The 23085-nt window shown below is 32.8% G+C and overlaps 4 protein-coding genes across 4 annotated transcripts; 1 reads left to right on the forward strand and 3 right to left on the reverse strand.

The window, feature by feature from the left end:
- Window positions 1–1245: 1245 nt before the first annotated feature.
- LOC123919056 (flavonoid 3',5'-hydroxylase 1-like) lies at window positions 1246–4758 on the reverse strand. The gene is made up of 2 exons (XM_045971276.1): window positions 3650–4758; window positions 1246–2204 (listed from the first exon to the last, which is right to left on the reverse strand). The coding sequence occupies exons 1-2, from the start codon at window positions 4544–4546 to the stop codon at window positions 1578–1580; spliced, it is 1524 nt and encodes a 507-aa protein (XP_045827232.1). The 5' UTR covers window positions 4547–4758; the 3' UTR covers window positions 1246–1577.
- An 868-nt stretch (window positions 4759–5626) lies between these two features.
- On the reverse strand, window positions 5627–12101 carry LOC123915293. Its single transcript, XM_045966429.1, has 10 exons — window positions 11985–12101; window positions 10988–11566; window positions 9527–10696; window positions 9110–9434; window positions 8711–8969; window positions 8394–8610; window positions 7942–8297; window positions 7247–7753; window positions 6058–7159; window positions 5627–5953 (listed from the first exon to the last, which is right to left on the reverse strand). The coding sequence occupies exons 1-10, from the start codon at window positions 12099–12101 to the stop codon at window positions 5627–5629; spliced, it is 4959 nt and encodes a 1652-aa protein (XP_045822385.1).
- A 4835-nt stretch (window positions 12102–16936) lies between these two features.
- On the reverse strand, window positions 16937–22085 carry LOC123915294 (peroxiredoxin Q, chloroplastic-like; the record flags this gene model as incomplete). Its single annotated transcript, XM_045966431.1, has 4 exons — window positions 16937–17103; window positions 20348–20423; window positions 20495–20584; window positions 21951–22085. Coding segments are annotated over 4 exons (468 nt in total), but the record flags the coding sequence as incomplete, so codon positions are not given.
- On the forward strand, window positions 18223–19894 carry LOC123917600 (LRR receptor-like serine/threonine-protein kinase ERL1). Its single transcript, XM_045969367.1, has one exon. It carries the CDS (start codon window positions 18258–18260, stop codon window positions 19485–19487), a length of 1230 nt encoding a protein of 409 aa, XP_045825323.1. The 5' UTR covers window positions 18223–18257; the 3' UTR covers window positions 19488–19894.
- Window positions 22086–23085: the final 1000 nt, after the last annotated feature.

Genomic DNA, 23085 nt, shown 5'->3' on the forward strand with positions numbered 1-23085 from the left:
TCGATTCAGTCTCCTTTCCTTTTTATTTATTTTTGAAAGCAGAGCCACATAGTCTTACTACTACTCCTAATTTCCTAAACGTGTAAACCACAATATAACTACTTTTAAAGTTTGCTATTTTTTATATTTAATTATTTGTTTTAAGAATATAATTTTATTATTTTAATTATATAGCTATATTAAAAAATATATATACGAGCGTACCCGTACCTTAGTTTTTTTAAAAATATCGTACCATGTACCGGTACGGTACCCGCACCTATGAAACATAGTCAAACAATGACGCAGTTTCACGCGATAATCAATCATGATCGTTGATTTGAGATCAGACAGTTCAAAATTAAAATACAGGTTTATAAAGCAAAATAATCACAGTCATCGATCAAAGATCGGACGGCCCAGATCCGGAATGGCCAGAGCAGTTACAACACCTTCCTGTAACTGCATGAAATCTATTTCCCATCAAATATGATTTATTTCATAATGTTAAATTTGGATCATTTAATTTTAATAAAAGGATAGAGAACAAACCGACGGCAAGAATGCACCATTTAATGACTGCATGGAATTCATATATAAGACTATGGAAATGGATTATGTGTAGTTGAATTTTCCGTGCAGTCACTTTATAGCCGTTTGATCGTGGTCAGACGGTTTAAACAAATGCAATCAATTAATACCAATTTTAAATTATGACCGTCCGATCTTGATTAGACGACTATAAATAGCGTGAATGCACGACTGCACCAACAACCCGACTGCACGAAATCCGATCCATAAGACTACTTGTTATTTTTCTTGCAAAAGAGGAGTTAGGTAGAATGATCATCTTTTTCCTCTACTTTTTTGTATTGTTGAGGAATTGTCCTTAGTAGATATATTTGAATATTTCTATGCTGGTTAACGATGGTTTATTTTCTCTTGTGGCTAGTCCTCGAGATACCTAGTGTCATCTTATGTTCTTGATGATGTGATAATTTTGTGTAGAGGTAATTTTTCTAATTTGAAAGCCCTTAAAAAAACTCTTTTTGGACTATAGGGAAGTTTGTGGGCAAATTATCAATCAGCTAAATCCACTATTTATGCTGGCTCTATCATTAATATTTAATAGATCGGAAGACTAGAATTACTGATTTATTAGGATTTAATTTTGGGGATATTCCATTTATTTATTTGGGCATTCCTATTTTTAAAGGCCTAAAGCTATGTCTAATAAATATTAAATGTAATTCATGAATAAATAAATTAAAAGAAGATAAAATAACTTTGTGGCTATTCATAATGATAACGTGCACAAAATTTATTACACAGTCATGATATATCTTATTGAAACTTTATTTTAATGGCCTAAATTTATCACATAATAGTATGTAACTAACTATGACAAACAAGATATTAAATAATGTGTCTAGAAGAGCTACTTTTATCTCCTCAATTATTTTTTAAAAGCTACACCCCTCTCAATTTACTCATCCATATGACAAAAAATAATCACATTTTTCATTGGGTCTGGATGAATAAATTCAAAAGAGATCTTAATTTTAAAAATTTATTGAGAGTATAATATAGTAGCTCTCTTAAACATAAACATTCGTCACCAATCGCGGAATAACCATAGCCGACAAAGGCACCGCCTTTTGCAAAGTAAGTCCAAAGGCCTCATCCATATTTAGCTCAACACCAATTGGTAATTTCCAATCAAAAGAGTGTACCAATGTGCCTAAAATGTACTCTATCACCACAATAGCCATTCTATACCCAACACAAATCCTTCTTCCAGCTCCAAAAGGAATCAACTCGAAATCAACACCATTTGGATCAATTTTTGCATTCTTTCCACTTAAAAATCTTTCGGGATTGAACTCTAATGGATCCGTCCAAATATTCGGGTCTCGCCCTATGGCCCATATGTTCACATTGAACCTTGTATTCTTGGGAATGAAGTAACCATTAATTTGGCATGCTTCATTTGACACTCTTGGAACACTAAGGGGTGTAGATGGATGTAAACGATATGTCTCTTTGCATATTGCTTGAAGGTATGGTAATTTTTCTAGGTCAGATTCAACTAGTATTCTTCCCTTGCCTACCACTTGATCAATTTCTTTTTGGGCCCTTAACAAGATGTTTGGATTTCTTAGCATTTCAGCAAGTGCCCATTCTATGATGCTAGATGATGTATCTGTCCCTGCAGTGAACAAATTCTTGGAAAAGATACATTTGTGTTACAACCATGAAATTCTAATTAAGTTTAACAAAATAAAATGAAAATCTTGACCTAAAAAATATAGTTTGGAACCAGACATATTCTCTCCCATCACCATGATCAGAGTTATTGAAAGAAAGTCAAGACAATTTAGATTATGAATTTGTGTATCTTATATTAATATTACTCCAAATGTTTATCTAACAATAAATATCTAGTTCATTTGCATAGAAGTAAGAGTTAGGTGTTAATTTATGCAACAGACGTTTTCGCTTTAGGTTTAATTGTAATTTTGATTTCATATTTTTACTATTCTGCTGAATTTGTCACTGTATTTTAAAATTTACAGTTTTAATCTCTATTAAATATTTAGAAATAAATGATGATGATGATGATATGAGATGTTTTAAATGAAAATTTAATAATCGTTGTCCTTATGCTATTCATGACCTCGATTGTTGTCCTTACACTAACTCATTAAGAAGATAGTTCATGTGTCATATTTTGATACGCCAACTATTAAGCTAAGATGAATGAAATTGTACATAAGTTTTGTCATTAACTTATCACACAAATACGTAGTTGATTATAGGGTAAACAATTGAATAACTTAGCTTGTGATTAATTAAACTAAGTAGGTAAGTAGTCAATTCAGATGGACATAAATAGTCATATGATTAAATTTGATTAACTTAGTATGCAAAAGAAAATGGTTTTTACTTATTTATTTATTATTTTTGTTTTGGTCAAGTAACGTAGTGGCTAGAATTTCACTTTTTAAGGTGAAATAGTGGAAGTACTAGGGTTCGAACCTCAGTCCCTCCATTTTACATGCAATGTTCTTACAAACTGAACTATGCTTACGAGGACTACAGAGAATCAGCCTCTCGTGTGGAGTTAGTCGGGTGAAAGGATAGAGGGAACTAGCATACCCAGGGAGAGATACTTCGACCCTAACCTAACCTAACACTTTTTTCTTCAACAAACCTACCAAAGAAGGCAACTAGCCTGACAAAAAAAATAATCAACTTCAACTAGATTGACCTTGTCTGAGGGGTCTCCTAAGCGAAGACAGACTTTTTCATCGCTGTCTGGACGGTTCGTTTTTACTTATTTATATTGTGGTGAAGTGTCACTGGCAACCTTTACTTTTATAGTTGTTACTTAAATAATTATTTTGTACCAAAGTATTTTTTGCACATATAACTGGAGAAGTTAATTCAAATAATACTTTGGGGACAAAAAAATGAATTTTTAAAATGAGAACCAAAACTTCATTTATTTTATAGAAAAAAATAGGGAGTTACATTTAAGCCTATACTTAATAGATAAATGTTAGTTAATTTTGTTTGGGGAGGAAAAAATTGTTAGCTAGCAAGCAAATAATAAGACTTGTACAATTTAAAAAGAGACAAAAAAGTTGAGGAGGAGAACGATAGGTACCAATAAGAGAGCTTTGATGTTAGACAAACTCAATCTCTCATCACCAAAATGATCATCACCATTTGCCATCAAAATATCCAAAAAATTTGGCTTCTCTTTCCTTTCATGAGCACACTTCACATGATCTTCAATCATTTTAGTCAAAAACACATCAAACTTTTTATGCAAACATTTCATTTTACTAACCACACCTCCTAAATCCATCCAACCAATAAAAGGTACAAAATCACCAATGTTGACTCCAGAAATTGTCATAAACTCCACAACCATTTCCTTAAACTCCTTTGATTCTTGTCCTTTATTTGCAAATATACGTTTGCTTAGTACAACTTCACTCACCATATTTGTTATTGCACAACACAACAAATCACCAATTTCTATTGCTTCACCTTTTATCCCTAACTCATGAATAGATCTCACCATGTTTTTTACCTCATTTTCTCTCACATTACCCCAATTTTGTAGGGCTTTTCCACCAAGCATGTGTAAGGTTGTTAGTTTCCTAAGTAGTTTCCATTTAGGTCCATATTTTGCAAAAACAAGATCTTGTGAGTTATAGCCCAAATGGGTTGCACCTATAATAGTGGGCCTATTTAGGAAATTGTGATCCAAAGTCTTGAGAAACGCTTTAGCTTCATTTGGGCTTGAGGCAACAATAGTGTCACAAGTGCCCATTTTGAGGTACATGATGGGTCCAAATGTTTTGGCCATGTTTGCTAGTGTGACATGTGGCATGGTTCCTAAGTGTGGTAGAACACCAAGAATTGGCCATCCTTTTGGACCTGGTGGGAGATTTTTAGAAGTGTTTTTGAGAATTAAGCTTATGCAGAAGTATGAGATTAAGAAGATGAAAAGTGAGATACCAATGTCTCTAAGAAGAAACACATCAAAAGTCATGTTGTGTTGTGAAAGTGAAGATAGCTAGCCAAATGCAATTATTATTATTTATTTATATATGAAGAGAGAAAGTTTTGGATTTGTGACAAGATATGAGGAAATTAGATGTAAGATTTTGATTTAAGGGGGTAAGAGTGTTAGGTGCATAGGTTAGTACCACGTGCATGACTTGTTGATGTAAGCAAAATGCAAGATCCAAGTAAAACAATCTTAGAGGCTCTTACAAAACGTGCTAATCTTAATTTAATAACAAGTGAGATGTATTCAATTTTGGTAATCCAGCTTGCAGTTTTTATTTTTTACTCAAACCTGCCTTGTACTGCAAGTAACATACTCATGAGTACTTCATTTTTCCTTTTGAATGAAATAACAAATTGTTCTTTGCTGTGTGTTTGCTTTACTCTATATACTATATAGTTTAAACCTAATAGTAAATGTGTGGATGGAAGTAAATCTAGTTCAGGTTGCATTTGTTAAAAATATAATCAGAACCAATAATATCCAAGAAAATATATACCTTTCTGCATTTGCAAACACTTTAGCAATCTTGTGTTTCAAAATAATTGCATACACATACACAAAATATATATATACATGCTCTTTCGAGAATCCTTGACAAAACAAAAATCGAGATAACACCTAAAATCATCAAAACACTGAACAATCTCTAATAATTTCCTTGTGCCGCAAGATCCTCCAAAAGTTGCATCATTAGTACTTGTCTTGATGATTCATCTGCAAACAAAACAGATTCATTGCATATATTATTATTTGGAGTTTGGACAAATACAATGATAAAATTATATCTAAATTTAGACATTTGCACAAATATTTCACACTTTTTATGTTACCTAGAGAGCTAATAATGTTACAAATATTGACAAAGAAATGCTTATAAGTTATAACTGTTATCTAATTTGATGAAGCAATTCATAATAATGATTAAGCATCCTCAAAACACTAATGGTATACTTTCATATTGCATTCCAAAAATTAACATTTCAAAGAATTTTATACAAGGACAGAAAGTGTAAATGATTACCTTTTCCGCACCTTGATCTCAATTCTTTCCCACTTCTTTCATCCTTCAGCCTTCATTGTGTCAACAAAAGAACTATCTAGTAACTTGAATTGTACCAGTTTCTTCTTTTCCCAATAAGAAAACATAGGCTTAGAAAACTCGTCGCCATCCTCCTCACAAATCCATAACCTCTTTCTAGCTCTAGTTAATGCAACATATAGTTGCTTCAGTTCAGAACACAAAACATTATGCTTTGATTCAACAAAACCTTGACAATTGATACGAAATCGAGCATCCAACATATTCGTTTCTTTCATGTACTCGTATATTATCCCCCATCGCCTTTTCAACGGAGAAGAAGCAAAAAAGTTATACAATAAGACATCCTACAAAAATTCCAAAAAGAAAAAAAGACCATAAAAAAGTTGTTAGGAAAAAAAATATACTACAGAAAGAAAATATAATAAAATAAATTAATGGTTGTGCCAACCTTAAATTCAAGTCCCTTGCCCTCCAAAATCGTCAAAACTTGAGCTTGTTTTCCGACAACTCGTGTGATTTCTTCCTTAGAAAAATCATCTCTTACCAGGATTACTTGATTTTCACTAAACCTTCCAATGTTCCCTCCATTGTATCCATTTCCTCCAAAAATTGTTAGAATTGGATTTTCTCCATCCCTAGATTGGATAACAATAGGAGGTTCTCCATACACCAAGCTTGTCTCCACCTTCAACATGTCGATGGAATTCGGAAAGAAATGATACAAAAGTTCAATGATACTTTGTGACAATTTCAGTACCTCAGAATGTGTACTGAAGTTCTGACTCAACATGAAAATATCAGAAACACATCCTTTTACTTTCTCGTGTTTTTTATCCGAAAGCCGACTTTTAGATTCCAACACAAACTTCTTGTAGAAGAGTGATCTTACATCTTGGAATCTAAAATCAATACCCCTTCCAATGGTTTGTGCTGTATCTCCACAGAAAACAAAACCATCTTCAACATTTCTACAAATGTGTTTAAATAGAGCAATTTGCGCCACTGTGAGATCTTGCACTTCATCAATAAACACAAAGTTCATTAAATCACCCTTGTATTTTTCAGTCTTCAGTCTATGATGGAGATCAAGTACAATATCAGCCATATCGAATTCTCCCTTTTTCATCTTCATTTTTTCGTAGTCTTGAAATATATCATATATCGTTTCTCTTGTTTTCATGCTCAAACTACTTGATGCTCGGCTTTCAGATAAAGTGCAATAGTCATCACGACTCAACTTACCTATTTCAGCTTCTTTAATGCCACCTTTTATATGTGACATAATTTCAGTGAACACAAGATATGAATCCAACTTTTTGATCAATTGCGAATTAATGCGAGGCCAGTATATTGAATCAAATCTTTCATAATTCACCTCCTTCTCGAGATCAGAAAATCTCTTGACATAAGAATTACCCAAAGTACAATCAAGCATCAGCAAAAATTTGCGAAATGTTATAACAAGCGGATATAAATGGGATGGAAGATCAGAAAATGAGTTTGTTGCATCCTCAATATATGCATCAACTGAACCAATCTCCCCTAGGGACCTGCAAGAGAATAAATTAAATTGTGAGACAGGCAAAATTTTCACTTGCTACGAACAAATAAAGAGTATCGTAGAAAAAGACGCATACCTTTTAAAACAAGAAACATGGTGTTTGATCTCTTTGCACAGTCCAGGACTTAATGTCACAAATAATTGGCGTAATACCGGTATCTTAATCTCAACAGCACTCTCACTAGACTCGCTTGCATTGAAATAGGGACCATACACTCTTTTTAAAGCCACATGGTGCATTTTCTCATTTCGAATCATCTTAGTCGTAAGAACTGTAGTTTTTCCAGTGCCTGATCGACCAAGTACAAATGTACTCCTAGGGAAGACAATTATGTTACGCTGTTCTTCAGTTAACTCAAACAGAAGATCCGCTTCAATAGAGTCACAGCTGTCAAGCGTGTAATCTGGTGAAATGCTGCAGAACTTCATCAACAAAGTACTCTCCTCGATCATCGAGTTTTGAGCACGATCATTTTCATCTTCAGATGGAACTAAATCACCCTCCTTTGTGTCATTAGTACCAAAACTCTTAAATTTTTCGATGTTCGCACTTCTTGGCCAGCTCAAAGGAAACTCTACTTTCCTGTTCACAAAGAAAGAAGAATTAAGGTTAAAAATATATTTTTAGTTTTGAAATGCAGTTGCATTATAAAGGTTTCGAAGGCCTTATGACCGAATCATGGACACCATTGAGGCTGCATTGGCGACAAATGTATGCAATTTTAAGAATCATAATGCTACTGCAATGTACAACATTAATAAGGAACCTACCCATCAAAACCTTTTTCTTTGCAGCACGCTATATATTCATCTGTATATCTTCTGAATTCACAATCGAGGCGCTTAGCTGATTGTGGAATATCTTCTACTGGTACTAAGTCCCACATTTTGAGAACCTGAAAGTGGCCCCTCAAATCCTTCACAATCTCTATTGAACAAATAATGTAGCGACTTTCCACCTTAAATTGTTTCAGAATCTTGGATGACTTTTCGCAAACAAATTCTATACTACGCCCTCTTGGCCTCCATCCAGTCGCAAGTCTTTCTAAAACATTTATGACCGAGTTTTTGCTCTGTTGAGTGCGCACCCTTTTGAATGATCTACGGAATCTATCGCTGAAATGCACCTGCAGAATTTAGGTTGGGTGGCAATGTTAAGTATATTCTTAATGAACTTCAAAGATCTAAGAAGTATGAAGTTTATAGCTGCATCTATAATATACCTTCCACAGAGTATTTCTGAAAATTACACTATTTGTATCAAGCAAATCAAGAGATTGATCTAACTCTTTTATGGAATCAAAGATAGCCTTAGCCATTTCAGTGTCTCGATCCGCATGAAAGAAAAATCCACGATTCTTGGAATCAAGCACCAAACTCTTCCAAACATTGTCACTGCTTGCCAAGGCCCTTTCATTGCCCAAAATCCACAAACAATACCTAGCAATGATTAAAAATAAAATCATAAGAAACTTTTCAATTGATATAATAATATTCTTATAAAAAAAAAAGTTAGGATAAGTTAGAGTTTCAAATCTACCTAGCCCTTGTAAGAGCTACATTAGTTCGTTGACGAGATGAAACAAATTGAAGTGAAGTCCTGTAATTTGTTCTAACAGTTGATAATATAATGATATCGCGCTCACCACCTTGGAAACCATCAATTGATTTCACATTCACATCAAATCCATCATGGATAATATCATTCATTCTTGCTAGTTTCTCCTGAATTTTGAGAACTTGTCCAGCATATGGAGAAACTATGCCAATGGAAAGTTTCTCCTTCGTAGCTAGCCATGCTGCAACACAGAAAATTTAGCTATATATTAAAATTAAGATAGTACATGTAATACATAAATCATATTTGCTCCAAAAATGTTACATTACCTACATACATAAAGAACAACTAAAGTAAAAATAAATGCATAATAGGACAAACCTTTATGTAAATTCTTTAGTATCGTCATGACGACAGCAACCTCAGCCATATTCTTATAACTTCTTCCATCATCATCATATTCCTCTCTTCCCCCGGCAACATTTATAAAAGAATAGGGACCAAACATTGGACCAGGAAGATATTGCTTTCCGTAATTTCTTTCAACATGCGGAGCATCACGAATTTTGTTATTATAGAAATGTGAATTTGGAAATAAACTTATCTGTGGATGCATCCTATGCTGCATATTGAGAAGGTTTTTGTGGCTACCCAATAAACTTAATCTCTCAAATAGGCTTCTTCCAAAACCAGCTTCAGAACAAACCTTACAAAAAGAACAATCACGAATGAGAAATGGAAATGGATTCAAGATGAAGAATTAATAAATAGATAAATAAGTTTTTTATATATGCTTACATTACTTCTGACCATAGCCGGCAGTTGACACTCATCACCAACAAGAATGGCGTGGCTGATTTCTGGAAGTTGTAAAGGTATTACTGATTCACACTCTTTAAGTTGTGCAGCTTCATCGATCACCAAAAGGTTAATCGGCTTCATAGAAACCTTGTGTAACCTAAAGGAACTAGAAGTTGTGCAAAATATTACTGATGCATTTTCAAAACAGAAGTCTCTAACTGAATGGTCATCGGTAAATCTTTTCAACTCGAGTCTGTCAAGTGAATCTTTCGCAGTTTCTAAAGCTGATAAACATTGATTTCTCTTCTTGAACATATTTTGTGCAGCAGCATTCTTAGAATACCAAGATGAATCCTCAGGCATTTCGAGATTACGGAAAAGTGTCTTCAACTCATCAGAAGACAAATGCTCTTGAGACAACATTATTTGAAATGATTCAAGTGTCTCATTTAAACACACTAAGTTCCTATAGTTATGTTCTAAAATGAGACACTTTGGTACATGAGTGCATAACATAGAAATACAATCTTTTAGTTGCAATGCTCTAGAACGAAACTTTTCTCTCAGAAACTCCGGAAACGACTTACACGTATAACCTTTAATGCCTGATTTCTTCAATCTTATTATCTCATTCTCAAACATCTGATAATCAGAAACACAATATTTAAGAAGATTAATCATTGAGTCAAAACAATGTCTCCAACCAGTATAAGGCGATAAACATTTCCTGAGCTGTTGCACGCGGCTATCCAGAAATATATCTTCAATATCTTCTCCACCAACATCAAGCTTCTCATTATTTCCAAACAACAGAATGTTCCCTGGAGAACAGGCCAAATCACCGACTTGGCTACCAAGTGACTCTCTTACAACGCGCAACACACGTGAAGCAACTTCCTTGATCGCAACATTTGTTGGTGCACACACCAGGATTCTATATCTCATTTTCATTAGAACATAAAGCAATGTTCCTAAAGTTTTCGTCTTTCCAGTCCCAGGAGGACCCCAAACAAGTTTGACAGTAGAACTGTGACTGCAATGAATGCCAGAAAGACAATCACGAATCGCATTGTTTTGCGATTCATTCAACCCTGATGTTAATCTTTGATATGAACGATCATCGAATATAGTATCAGCTGGAGAAATGCACTCACAATTCTTGACCTGCTTTCGAACAGATAGATATATTAATAAGTTGTAGCACTAACTTAATAATCAAGCATTTCAAAACATAACAGTTCCTAAATATATATAACTTCACAATCAGAAAAAAAATCAGTTAATCTAGTTGGCATGGTAAATCAGGTATACATCAATCTTGAAGCTCTGACACAAGGTACACGGACACCTGACACTGACATGATACATTGACACCAATAAAACATTACGGTGTCAATGTTGTGTCAGTGTTGGATACTCAGATAAATGCTTAAATCCTAAAATCAATTTACTTACCACATCATCACTGTTGCATAAGATTTGATTTAGTAGCTTCAAATTGCCACCACTCATGTGGAGACCACTCCAGATTTTTCTATTCGGTCCAACATTTGTTAAGAAAACAATATATAGAGATTCGTATCTTAACTCATCAAGGTCAAGATCTTTAGATGCAATCACTTTAAAACTAACAGAACCCATAGTCTCACCATCATTTTCATCTTCTGTCTTCACAATTGACAGAAAACACCACATTCTTCCGAATCTTTGCAGATCATTTGCTGATTCCGGTTTACAATCAGACAAAACCAAAACATCTCCAGGCAATGTTTTGTATGGCTCACCGCGAACAAACCTGTTTTGCCAATGGTCGATTTTCAAGTTATACAGTTTATTTTTTATTGGTTTTTCCATTTCATCATCATTTTTGTTCTTAAATGGTTTGGCCAATTTCAGTCCAGCCACTCTTCCATAAGGTGCTTGGTCAATGACTTCCATACTCGAGCATAGACTCGCTCGAGTCTCTTCTAGTATTGGATATTTGTATGATCCAAGATAATGATTAATGGACTGAAATGATAGTCCAATCTTTTCTACCTGAATAAAAGAAAATAGATAGACTCAAAATTAAGGGTCAAGTGTGATTAATTAGAAAGAAAGTCATTTATATAATATACAAACAATTGTAAATAAATGTGTCATGATCATGTTTTAAAATTGTGGTCGCAGTTGCATTGCAGTTACACTATAAACCTTTGTAATGAGGTGAAATTCAGATAAATATGTTGTTGCAGAGACCTCTAAAACCGTTATATATATTAGGTCACAATCTAAAACTATGGTCATGATCTTACACTCAAAAGTTAGTGACCAATCTAAACCGTCAAATCAAGATCACACAACCAATCTAAACAGTCAAATCAAGAGTCATAAGTCACTAGCTAGTATCATTTTACACATAAATAAAAATAAAAACTTGATAAGATAAAATAAAGGAATAGTACAAAGTACAAACCTTGTTCTTATAGAAATCTTCATCTAAAATATCTTCAATAGACCAAGAAAAAACCAAATCCATGAAACCATAGTCATTGAAAGTGGCTTTTTTCTTTCTTGAACTTTCTCCTTCCATTGTTCTCTCCTATTACCGTTTAGTTTCAAAATAGACTAACAAAATGCATGCATATATATAATGGCAAATAAATGTGTAATAAGAAATCCCTTGAGATAGAGATTCTTATAACTGCAATGATCACTAGAAATGAACTTGATATATATTGAGGAGAAAAAAAAAGATGGTAGAAGGAGTGAAAAGCTGGTAGAATATGAAAAGTTTTGGAGATTCTTGATTTTGCTTACACTGTTCTTGAGAACTTCCAAGGTCTATATCTATATATATAGGAGTATGATTATAACTTCTTTGCCTTTACTCCTATTTTTGTGGGAAAATGTAGAGAACTGTTTAACTTCCTTAACCTTAACTCTGCGATTTTATTGTCACCAATACGTACAGTAAATAAAAATGAAAGTGTACATAAAAGCTTTTCAACTTTCAAGTGAGTTTTCTTGAATAGTGTAAAATAATTTATACTATCAATCAATCAGAACTATAGTTTTCGCCGCGTGACCCTATTTTTTTATTGGTTTTTAGTGTAAAATTAATTTAGACTTACTGTGTGCTTTAAACTAAAAAAAATATAACAAACAAAAACTTTTATATTAAATTTATAACACTGTGTAAAACTATTTTATACTTGCATTCAATCAAATCAAAAAATGTAGACATTTAAGTCTATTTTTTAGGAACAAACCTATAAATTTGGCACTATAATATAGTAATTTCGCTAGATGCATGTATGCATAACCAAAGTTGTCAGAATCGAGTTTTTACGCAACTCATTTAGTCTATGTTGAATTGAAACGTAAACTCGACAGTTTACGTCATATATATCTCTGATGTTAAAATTTTTATTTTTAGTTTATAAATTTAAGTGTGATGAATATTAATTAAAGAAAGTATAAAAAATTAATATATTATTTATTTTCAATTAAAAAATCTATTTTAAATATTAGATAATTCACATTAAATTGATTTTATCTCATTTCATGAATTAATTATGACTATAGTCATACATTTCAATATTAAATATTGTTTTGTGTAGGTTGAAAATTCAATGTCGAAAAGTAATGATTTTCTCAACAGATAGCACCAACAACTATATACCCATCAATATATCTTTGTAAAGAATAATATATATATATTTTTTTCATGTATTAAATATGACTCTTTAAATCATGTAGGTTAGGTAAGAATGACTATTATATATGATAAAAGTATAAAGTGATTATATTGTCAATTTTAATTCCGTTATTTTATTTTTACGAAACCCCTATTAGATTTACCTATCTATTCTTTATTGGATTCAAGGGAAATGCAGGTAAAACCACTTTTCCATATATCTACCCAAAAAAACCCACTTTTCCACAATCAACCAATAAGATTTGTACATTTTATCATGTCATATTTTCTTTTTTTTATAATTATTTAAAAATTATAACAAACATCTATGTATATGCATCGTGCTCCTATTATTATGCACACAAGCCGAACACAACTCCACATCAAACTTAACAATTATCACCATCTCACAAATTACATATATGGGTATGTTATGGCGAGTTAAAAACCATAGTCAAAACTCTAAATTTGTGCCCACTTTCACAAACATTGTTCCACCATTTTTGTAGTTCTTCGCCGTGATGTCATGCATTTTAGAGCCACCGATTCACAACCTACCCGCTTAATTCTAGTCGACACTCCATCTCACCACCCTGTGATTCCTGGCCAGCACAAAACATATTATTTTGAGTGCAAGACTCATTAACGAGAGATGAATTTTGCGGGATTGTGGATGATTGATTTTCATGGGTAGAGGTGATGAATTGTTGTTTCCAGAAAAATGATGAAGTTAGTGGGAAAAGAGAAGTTATAAATTTTATTTAATTAAATGATTTGTCAAAATAATGAATTTTGATTGGTTGTCCGTTCCTTTAACTTTTATTTATTAAATAACTTATATTGCATGATATTCTATTATTTTATCAAAATATTATTACTTATATGTTTCGTGTGTCACATGTTTCCATCTATTCTTTTGTGTTTTTTTTTCCATTTTTTAATTTGGTACACATGCATAAAAACAAGACATATTGTTAGAAACATGAGTACTCAAAATTCTTATTTTTCTAACATACTCCCTCCATTCCCTACTATAAGCGAAAATTCACTTTTAGAATAATTGATGTATTGATCTATAATATATATGCGTGTGTTTGGTTCTGCGGCGGAGAGAATTGATTTTGGCAGAATTGATTCTGTAAAATTGATTCTGGCCAAAATTGATTTTAAGCTGAAGTGGTTTATGTTTGGATATATTCATGAAAAAGTGAGTTGAACAAAAAATTTGAGTGTAAAAATCAATTCTAAAATCAGAAGCTACGATTTCTAGCTTCAAGTAGAATCAATTCTGGAGGCAGAATCAATTCTACTTTTGAGAAACCAAACAAGTCAGAATCAATTCTACACGTCCAGAATCAATTCTGGATGCTCCAGAATTGAAACCAAACATACACATAGACTATTGATCTATAATATAGACCATATACATTAATAGTTATTTATTGAACCTTATATATGAGAAAGAAACGGATGTCTGACAAAAAAAGAAAGAAATGGATGAAGTATATTATTATAAAAAGTACGTGTCAAAAATTGTTACTCATCTAATTATTAATCTGTACTATTATTAAAAAAAAATCTTTTGAGATTTTGAATCATTAAGTAAAAACATGCGAATGTAAATGATTTTATTGTAGGTGAAAACATGCGAGTTTAGATTATTTTACCGATTTTACACATAGCGAAACTATGTAAACTCGTTTTGACTTATGGTTTCACTCAAAACTAGTTTTTTCTTTTTTTTAATGACACTCAAAACTAGTTTTGATTAACATGCAAATCATACATAAAAACGTATAATCGATAAAGTTTGCGTTTTAAAACGAGATTTTAACAACCTCATCCATAACATTTAGGGTGTGATTGGTTGTGGAGAGAAATTGAAAAGAGAAAAATAGGTAAGAGTATGATAAGAGAGAAAGATGCGAGAAATATAGTAGATTTAAAGTATTGTTTGATATAAGAGAAATATGAAAGAAATATAAGAGAGAGAAGTTTATCTCTTTGTTTGGTTTGATAGAAAGTGACAAGAGATAAATGTAATTATATTTAAAAAGTCAAAAGTGATCCTAGCTATATAAAATTAGTTTTAGTTAATTAAATTAATATAAATAATCAAATAATTTTTTAATCTCATATATCCATTTCATTTCATATACGGAGTAACTATTAATTTTAATTTAGTTATTAATATATTTCAACAAAACAATTTAACTAAATTATTTAAACAAGTTTTTATTTTAATCATCTTTTATGTTTTACAACTGTATATATTACGACAACGTTTACGGCATAATTATCCAAAAAAAATGTTTCCTGTTTGTACGAGATACGATATAGCAATTATTTATTTAGATTAAAATGGTGATCATGGTCAAAAGTGGAAAACTAAAAAAATTATATTAATTCAAGCCATTTCTATGCAATTTCTTCTCTCAAGTGGAGAGAAACAAAAAGTGCATAGACCCACACTGTTTTAATCTCTCTTCTATATTTTTTTGTCAGTTTAGTACGAGAAAATTAGAGAAGAGAAAGTAATGAACGAGATGAAGTAACCCACTTGGGATTGGTCGAATGGTGTTGGCTTGGGTTCTTAGAGTATGCTCCTCTCAAGGTCTCGGGTTCGATTCCCACTGGTGCCAATTTCGGTGGGCTAAGTTCATACAGAGCAAAAAAACTATGGCTTTAAATGGGGCCCCCGCAAGTGGACGGTGAGATTGGTCTTCTTAAATTAGTTGGTCCTAAGACCGGATACCAAGCTTTCAAAAAAAAATAAAAATGAAAGAGATGAAGTATTTTTCCTATTTGGCAAGCAAAGAAAAAGGGTAGAGAACTTAATGAGTGGGGCCCATAGTTTTTTCATTTCTCTCCTTGAATCAGAAGAAAGGCAAAAAAAAACAATTATCAAGTGAAGATTGTTTATTTTTCGATAAGAAATAACAGTTTCTTAACTAGAGTCAAAATTTCCGATCTTCACTTGATAAGAACACTTGAGTAGTATCGAAAATTGTGTATTTTTGTTATAACTAGAGTCATTTGGTCACATTCTTACATAGATCATTTTTAATAGAGAAACCTAAGGGTGTAATCGACAAACCAATTCAAAGAAAATTTAATTGATCTAATTGGATTCGAATCAAAAATTGAACCAAAGAAAACCGAATTAGTTTTATTCGGTTCTCGATTTTCAATGGACAAAATTATGTCTATTGTTTAAATTTTATCGAATTCAATTGTTGTCAAAATTTAAACAGAAATTTTAATTTCACTATAATTTTTCAAGTGAAATTGTAAGCCAAATTCAGTTCCCTGCCTTGTCAAAATCGTGCTCCCTCTTCTCTCCCTTATTTCATGCAGGTAAAGTTGTTTTATTTTTAATTTATATATGAGTGAATGTCATATGATCCATTTTGGAACAAGTAACCTTAATTGGTCATCACCATACATATAAGCTATGGCCCTCAGCATATCATACACACACAAGTGCATTAGGCATTAGTTCTTATCCTCGAAATGTATTCAAGACATTCTGAGTTCTGACTACTAGATGAGGAAGAACCACAATTAATATTACTCCTCTGCTCCCTAGCTATAATTAAGCTCCCTTTGAAAAAATGTGTCCATAAATAAAAATATACTCTAAATAAACTAGTAAACTAGTAATAGACCCGTAAGTCGTAACGGAAGTAAAAGGTCAATACCAACCATACCAATTGCTACAGTTTACTTCATAGTTTCATACTTGAGTTAAGGCAAAAGAGATACATAAGCTTCAAAGGCTTTTCAGGTTGGAACTGGTTGTTGTATAGGAGCTGAACCACACCATTTTTGTCAATATATATATAACATAGGTCTCTCTCTCTCCCAGGCAATGATCCAAAGAAATCACCAGGCATAGGTTGGTTTGGTTCTGGTCCGTGTTAGTCCACGGGTTAAATAGTTGACCCGCAGAGTATTACAAAATAAAATTTTAAAAATCACTTTTTTCGAGGGAAAAAAACTAAAAAATTGATATTATAAAAAATTCTTTTTTAAAAGCTAATTAAAAAAACATATAAATTCTAAGTAACAAATGAATTTTTTTTTTGTTGACATTTTTATGAGTTTATCTATCTTCCTTATTCAAGTAATGTAACCAAAATCAAACTCAATTTATTCTCATCGTCACTTGTCCTCCACACACACCTCAAATCCATACAAAAAAACACAAAGATACTCGATAAGAACTTCATTAGCCTCATTCAAAAAATAAATAAGAACTTTAATTTACACGGCTTCTAAGACTAAATATTAAATTGACTTTAACAGTTATGTATGTTGCCCATTTTTAGCTCGTCATTCTTTAAGTCGGTTTCCACACCTTCTTCCCGCTTAATTAGATTAGATAGAAACAGTTGAAACTCAATTCCTTTCAAATTTGAACCTGTAGAATCACAAAGACCTTTCCTGTAAGAATTTTTCTACTATCTTACATCCAGCAAAATCAGATAGGACAAGTTTTCATAAACTCCATGATAGCATACCCTCTAACAAAGGGTCTTTCACGAGCATGTTGCTCATATGGGTGTCATACAGATTGAAGATTCTTTGGTTTAGTGGGAGTTTTCTTTGTATTAGTATATGTTGTAATATGTATGCACACACTTATGTTTAAATATTTTGGTTTTAAGAAATAAAGTTTGGTATTCAGTTTACTACACTTTGTATGATTAAGTTTATTTTAATGGTCTCACTAAAGTAAAGTAGGACCAGTTGAAAATTCACATGTATAGATCACCACCTTCATATGATTTTCATGCTATACATTTCATGATTAATCTATGTCATGTGAGGTGCCTTGTGAGAGAAGGCAAAATCATGAAAAAGTAAATACAAAAGCATGCATTCACAAAAAAGAATTGCTTCTCTTCCAAGCCAGCTAGAAAATTAGTAGATTTTGATACTCACTCATAATTTTTCACTTCCACCACTAAAATCTCACACCATTACTCACGAGAAAGAAAAAATAAAAGTTTCCATTTCCATTACCATTACTACTATAACTATAAAATGCATCAAAACGTTCTTCTTCACTTCTTCCATTCTTCTTCATATTTTCAAATGAAGATTTCTACATTTTCTCTGGTTCTTCTCTACTTTTTTCAATCAGCGCGAGCAATTTTAGATCCTGTTGATTTCTTAGCATTACAATCTATTCGAAGATCGCTTCACGATGTTCCTGGTTCGAATTTCTTTTCGTCTTGGGACTTCACCGGCGATCCATGCAGCTTCGCCGGAGTTTATTGCGTTTCTGATAAAGTCTTTGCACTCAATCTCGGCGAAACTAGAGCCAGTTCGCCTGGTCTCACTGGAAAAATTGACACCGCCATTGGTAAACTCTCTGCTCTCGCTGATTTAACCGTTTCTCCCGGTAGAATTTACGGTCATCTTCCTCAGTCAATTTCGCAGTTGAAGAATCTTAAGTTTCTCGGTATCAGTCGGAATTTCATCTCCGGCGAGATTCCAGCAGGGCTTGGTCAGCTACACAATCTCAGAACAATTGATCTAAGTTATAATCAGTTATCTGGAACTATTCCTCCGTCAATCGGGAAATTGCCGGTGCTAAACAACCTCATCCTCCGTCATAACCGTCTCACCGGTTCAGTTCCGTCATTCGCATCGGCTCAAAACTTAAACCGGCTCGATCTAAAGCATAACTCTCTCACCGGTTCACTTGCTCCTGATTCTCTTCCTTCTTCACTACAATATATCTCTCTATCATGGAACCAGCTTACTGGGAATGTAGATCGGGTTTTATACCGGTTAAACCGCCTCAACTATCTCGATCTAAGCTTAAACCGGTTCACCGGTCCAATCCCGCCTCAACTATTCTCATTTCCACTAACAAACTTACAGTTAGAAAGAAACCAATTATGTGGTCCGGTTGAACCGTTTAATGAAGTTACAATCCAAACTGTTGATCTAAGTTACAACAAGTTATCAGGTGAAATATCACCTTTATTAGCGAGTGTGCAAAATTTGTATCTAAACAACAACTGTTTCACCGGTGAAGTTCCCGGTAGTTTTGTAGAACGGTTATTGGGGGCGAATATACGGATTTTGTATTTGCAGCATAATTATCTTACCGGAATTGTGATTAATCCAACGGCAGAGATTCCGATGAGTAGTTCACTTTGTTTACAGTATAACTGCATGGTTCCTCCTGTTCAAATGACATGTCCTTCTAAAGCTGGTTACCAGAAAATCAGACCTGCTAGGGAGTGCAACCAACATCATTGAAAATCTCGTATACCATATATCATACTATTATATAGTTACTTTTATATATTAGCACTATAATATTCAAGTTTTTTTTGACAGGAATAATATTCAAGTTAGATCAACTAATATTGAATACTATTAAAATTAAAACTATAAACTATATATAGCTTTTGTTTTCTTGCTTTTGTAATATTTAATTATTCTTTTTGACTTGTTTTTATTAATTCATTATTATTATTATCAAAATTATAGTTGTAGTATTTTAGTTATTTTGAATAATACGATTTTCCATTCAGAGATAGATGAGCTAATAAAAATTAATGTATTTAGTTGATAATATTATTGATCAAATGCATTAACTTTTATATTAACTCAAATACAAATCGAGAACAAGGACAAACTAAACAGCTTAAACTATGAAAATCAATAACTAAATGAAATAAATAGGCATTAAACATAAAAAATCAATTAAGTAACTTCATCGACCATAGTGGCAGAAATTGGATGATATTCAAACCTTAATACTCACACTGTTCATGTCATTGGAAAAAAATCTGCAAATTAATTCAAATCTAATAACCATGAAGTATCAAGTATTAAATTGAAATCAATGAAAACAGGTAGATTGAAATTGTTAAATCCCAAAGAGATCAAATTGACTCAAATTGATAAAATAAATTGGCAGAACGAAGATGCAACAATCATCAATGGAAGTAAAAGGTCAATACCAACCATACCGGTTGCTACAGTTTACTTCATACTTACATACTTGAGTTAAGGCAAAAGAGATACATAAGCTTTAAAGGATTTTCAGGTTGGAACTGGTTGTTGTATAGGAGCTGAACCACACCATTTTTGTCAATATATAACATAGGTCTCTCTCCACTCTTTCCTTACCTTGTTACCCTCATCACTCAACAAGGTAAATGGAAGTTTGTACTTCTTGGCAAATGCCTACATTTCATGAAATGCATTGGTTAATCAATAGGCACACAAAAATATGCAGTGCAAATTCCTAGTTTTACCTTAGGAGACGAAGAATCATCGCCGCTTATCCCAACAACCTCTGCTCCTGCTTTCTTGAACTTTCCGTATGAATCCCTAAAAACGCATGCCTGCAATAATAATATCAGTAGAACAATGGAAATGAAGCACTGAAGCAAAACAACCCCTGCCCAACGAAGACACACTACACGAGCAGGCGACACGACAGATCCAAACACAATTACTATGGACAAAAATGCAAAGAAAGGAACAAAGTTAGGCTCACAAAAGAGCTTTCAACAGCAGAATGTAAGCGTTAGCAATTAACAATAGCGTCTATTAATTTTCACTATACATTAAAGAGTAACCTATGTAGTCAAGGCAATTGAAAGCACTCAAGCTTGGTAGTCTAACTGACTAAGTGAACGATTCAAGTCGGAAACTCGGTAATTCACAACAGCGCTGCTAATGCTAGAATTCCCATATATAAAATTACAATCTAAAATCACACACATAAAATTCATTATCATTGTTCCTTCTTTTAACATTTTCCTTTTCTAACAATGAAATAAAACCATGGAATACCACAAGTATATCAACCACATTAATCCTAAATTTACAGATTACAAATAAAGTTCACTCACAGACACAATCATCTATCATCAACTAAAATAGGATAATTAAGGAAACAACATGAGTTGATAAAACTAAAATTCAATACTGAACATGCATTAGTAATTTTCACTTGATTGTCAATACAAGTATCATTGCTATCATCGTCAACCTCTAACAGTTTGTTCAATACCTCTAATTAGGGTTTATGAAATTGCCGATCTGAGAAGATTGATCCAATTTCATCACACAGAGAAACAATTAGAGAGAATAAATTGCGAATGATTAAAAAAAGGCTAAATTGCAGTTTTGGCCCCCCACGTTTCATAATTGTGCGATTTTGGCCCCTCACATTTCAAATGTGTGATTTTGGCCCCCGACGTTTCAAATGTGCGATTTTGGCCCCCCACGTTTCATAATTGTGCGATTTTGGCCCCCCACGTTGACTATTTTGACCAAAAAATTGATGACATGGAATATTTTTTATACTATATTGGTTTCAAGAATTTATTATTTATTTTTTTTTTAAAAAAAAGGATAGGTTTCAAGAATTGATTATGCTATATTGGTTTCACGTGACCTATCCTTTTTTTTTTAAAAAAAATAATAATAAATTTTGGTTGGCCAATACAATTAAGACACGTGTAATAAATATTCCATGTCATCAATTTTTTGGTCAAAATAATCAACGGGGACCAAGAAATGCAAAAGGGGGCAAACGTGGGGGACCAAAATCGCACATTTGAAATGTGGGGGGCCAAAATCGCACAATTATGAAATGTGGGGGGCCAAAATCGCACATTTGAAACGTGGGGGGCCAAAATCGCACAATTATGAAACGTGGGGGGCCAAAACTGCAATTTAGCCTTAAAAAAAACTCCATACAGTGATGAAGATTAAGATCGAACAGAGTGATTGAGCGTTTCTGAATTTCAGATTCGATAAATTGAAGAGAACAATTTTCTGTATGAGATAAGAAAAACGAGGGAATCGAACTTCTGGGAAAAAAGAGCCGCGCAAAATGGAAAAGGGAACAATTTTAGAGTTTTTTTTTTTTTACCATTTTTTTAAGTTGAACTAGTGACTTTTTTTAGCAATTTTATATTGAGTTTATCTCCCTTTTTTAATTATCTTGTCTAGGGATCACAATGGATAGGGTACAGGTAGGGTACTATAGTACCCATCCCCATATCCGCGGATTGAAAAACTACTCGTACCCATCCCCATATCCGCGTGGGTAACAACCTTTGGCCCCGTCCCCATACCCTATGGGTACCTAGGTACCCATACCCGTACCCGTTACCCGCATTTTTACTAAAAATAAATTGATCAATTATAAAATATCATATAATTTTAATAGAATTAAAAAAAATTCAAAGATTTTAATATTGACTAATGAAAATTATAAACAAAATTACTACTAACTTTATGTTAAAGTTCATATTTATGTTAAATATTCACATTATTTTTATATTATGTTATAAATAAATATTTTTATTAAAAATATGTAATAGTTTAGTAGAGTTGTATTGATTTACATATATTATAATATAATAATATAAATAAAATAAATAAATATATATTATGCGGGTATGGGGCGGGGTGGGTGCTAAGGTACACGTACCCGCACTCATACCCGTTTATTTTTGCGGGTAATTACCCATACCTGTGCTCGTACCCAAAATGCGGGTTTTTACCCTACCCGTTGTGGGTAATTTTTGCGGGTACCCTCTGGGTATGGGTCAAATTGCCATCCCTAATCTTGTCATTTTCCAAGAAATATACCGATTTTAATAATTTAATTTATATGTACCGTTAGTGTAAAATTATTTTACACATGCGTCTAATAAAATTCCAATACATCTTGTATTGTGTTTAAAAACATTTGATGTGTCTCACTCATTAAATGATGTGACAATACATCATTGGATCTATGTGTAAAAAATCTTTACACATATATTGCACAACAATTAAACTCCGCTTTTAATTCTTATTTTTTTATCTTTATTTTTTGATTTAA

The sequence above is a fragment of the Trifolium pratense genome, linkage group LG3 (assembly GCF_020283565.1).
Source record: "Trifolium pratense cultivar HEN17-A07 linkage group LG3, ARS_RC_1.1, whole genome shotgun sequence".
Lineage (NCBI taxonomy): Eukaryota > Viridiplantae > Streptophyta > Magnoliopsida > Fabales > Fabaceae > Trifolium > Trifolium pratense.

Coding starts and splice junctions, on each gene's coding strand:
- LOC123915293 (XM_045966429.1), bottom strand. CDS start 12,101: ATGGAAGGAGAAAGTTCAAGAAAGAAAAAAGCCACTTTCAATGACTAT. Junction 10,697..10,987: donor TCTTATGCAACAGTGATGAT/GTGGTAAGTAAA, acceptor TCTGTTCGAAAG/CAGGTCAAGAATTGTGAGTG. Junction 8,298..8,393: donor TCAGAAATACTCTGTGGAAG/GTATATTATAGA, acceptor TAAATTCTGCAG/GTGCATTTCAGCGATAGATT.
- LOC123919056 (XM_045971276.1), bottom strand. CDS start 4,546: ATGACTTTTGATGTGTTTCTTCTTAGAGACATTGGTATCTCACTTTTC. Junction 2,205..3,649: donor ACATCAAAGCTCTCTTATTG/GTACCTATCGTT, acceptor ATCTTTTCCAAG/AATTTGTTCACTGCAGGGAC.
- LOC123917600 (XM_045969367.1), top strand. CDS start 18,258: ATGCATCAAAACGTTCTTCTTCACTTCTTCCATTCTTCTTCATATTTT.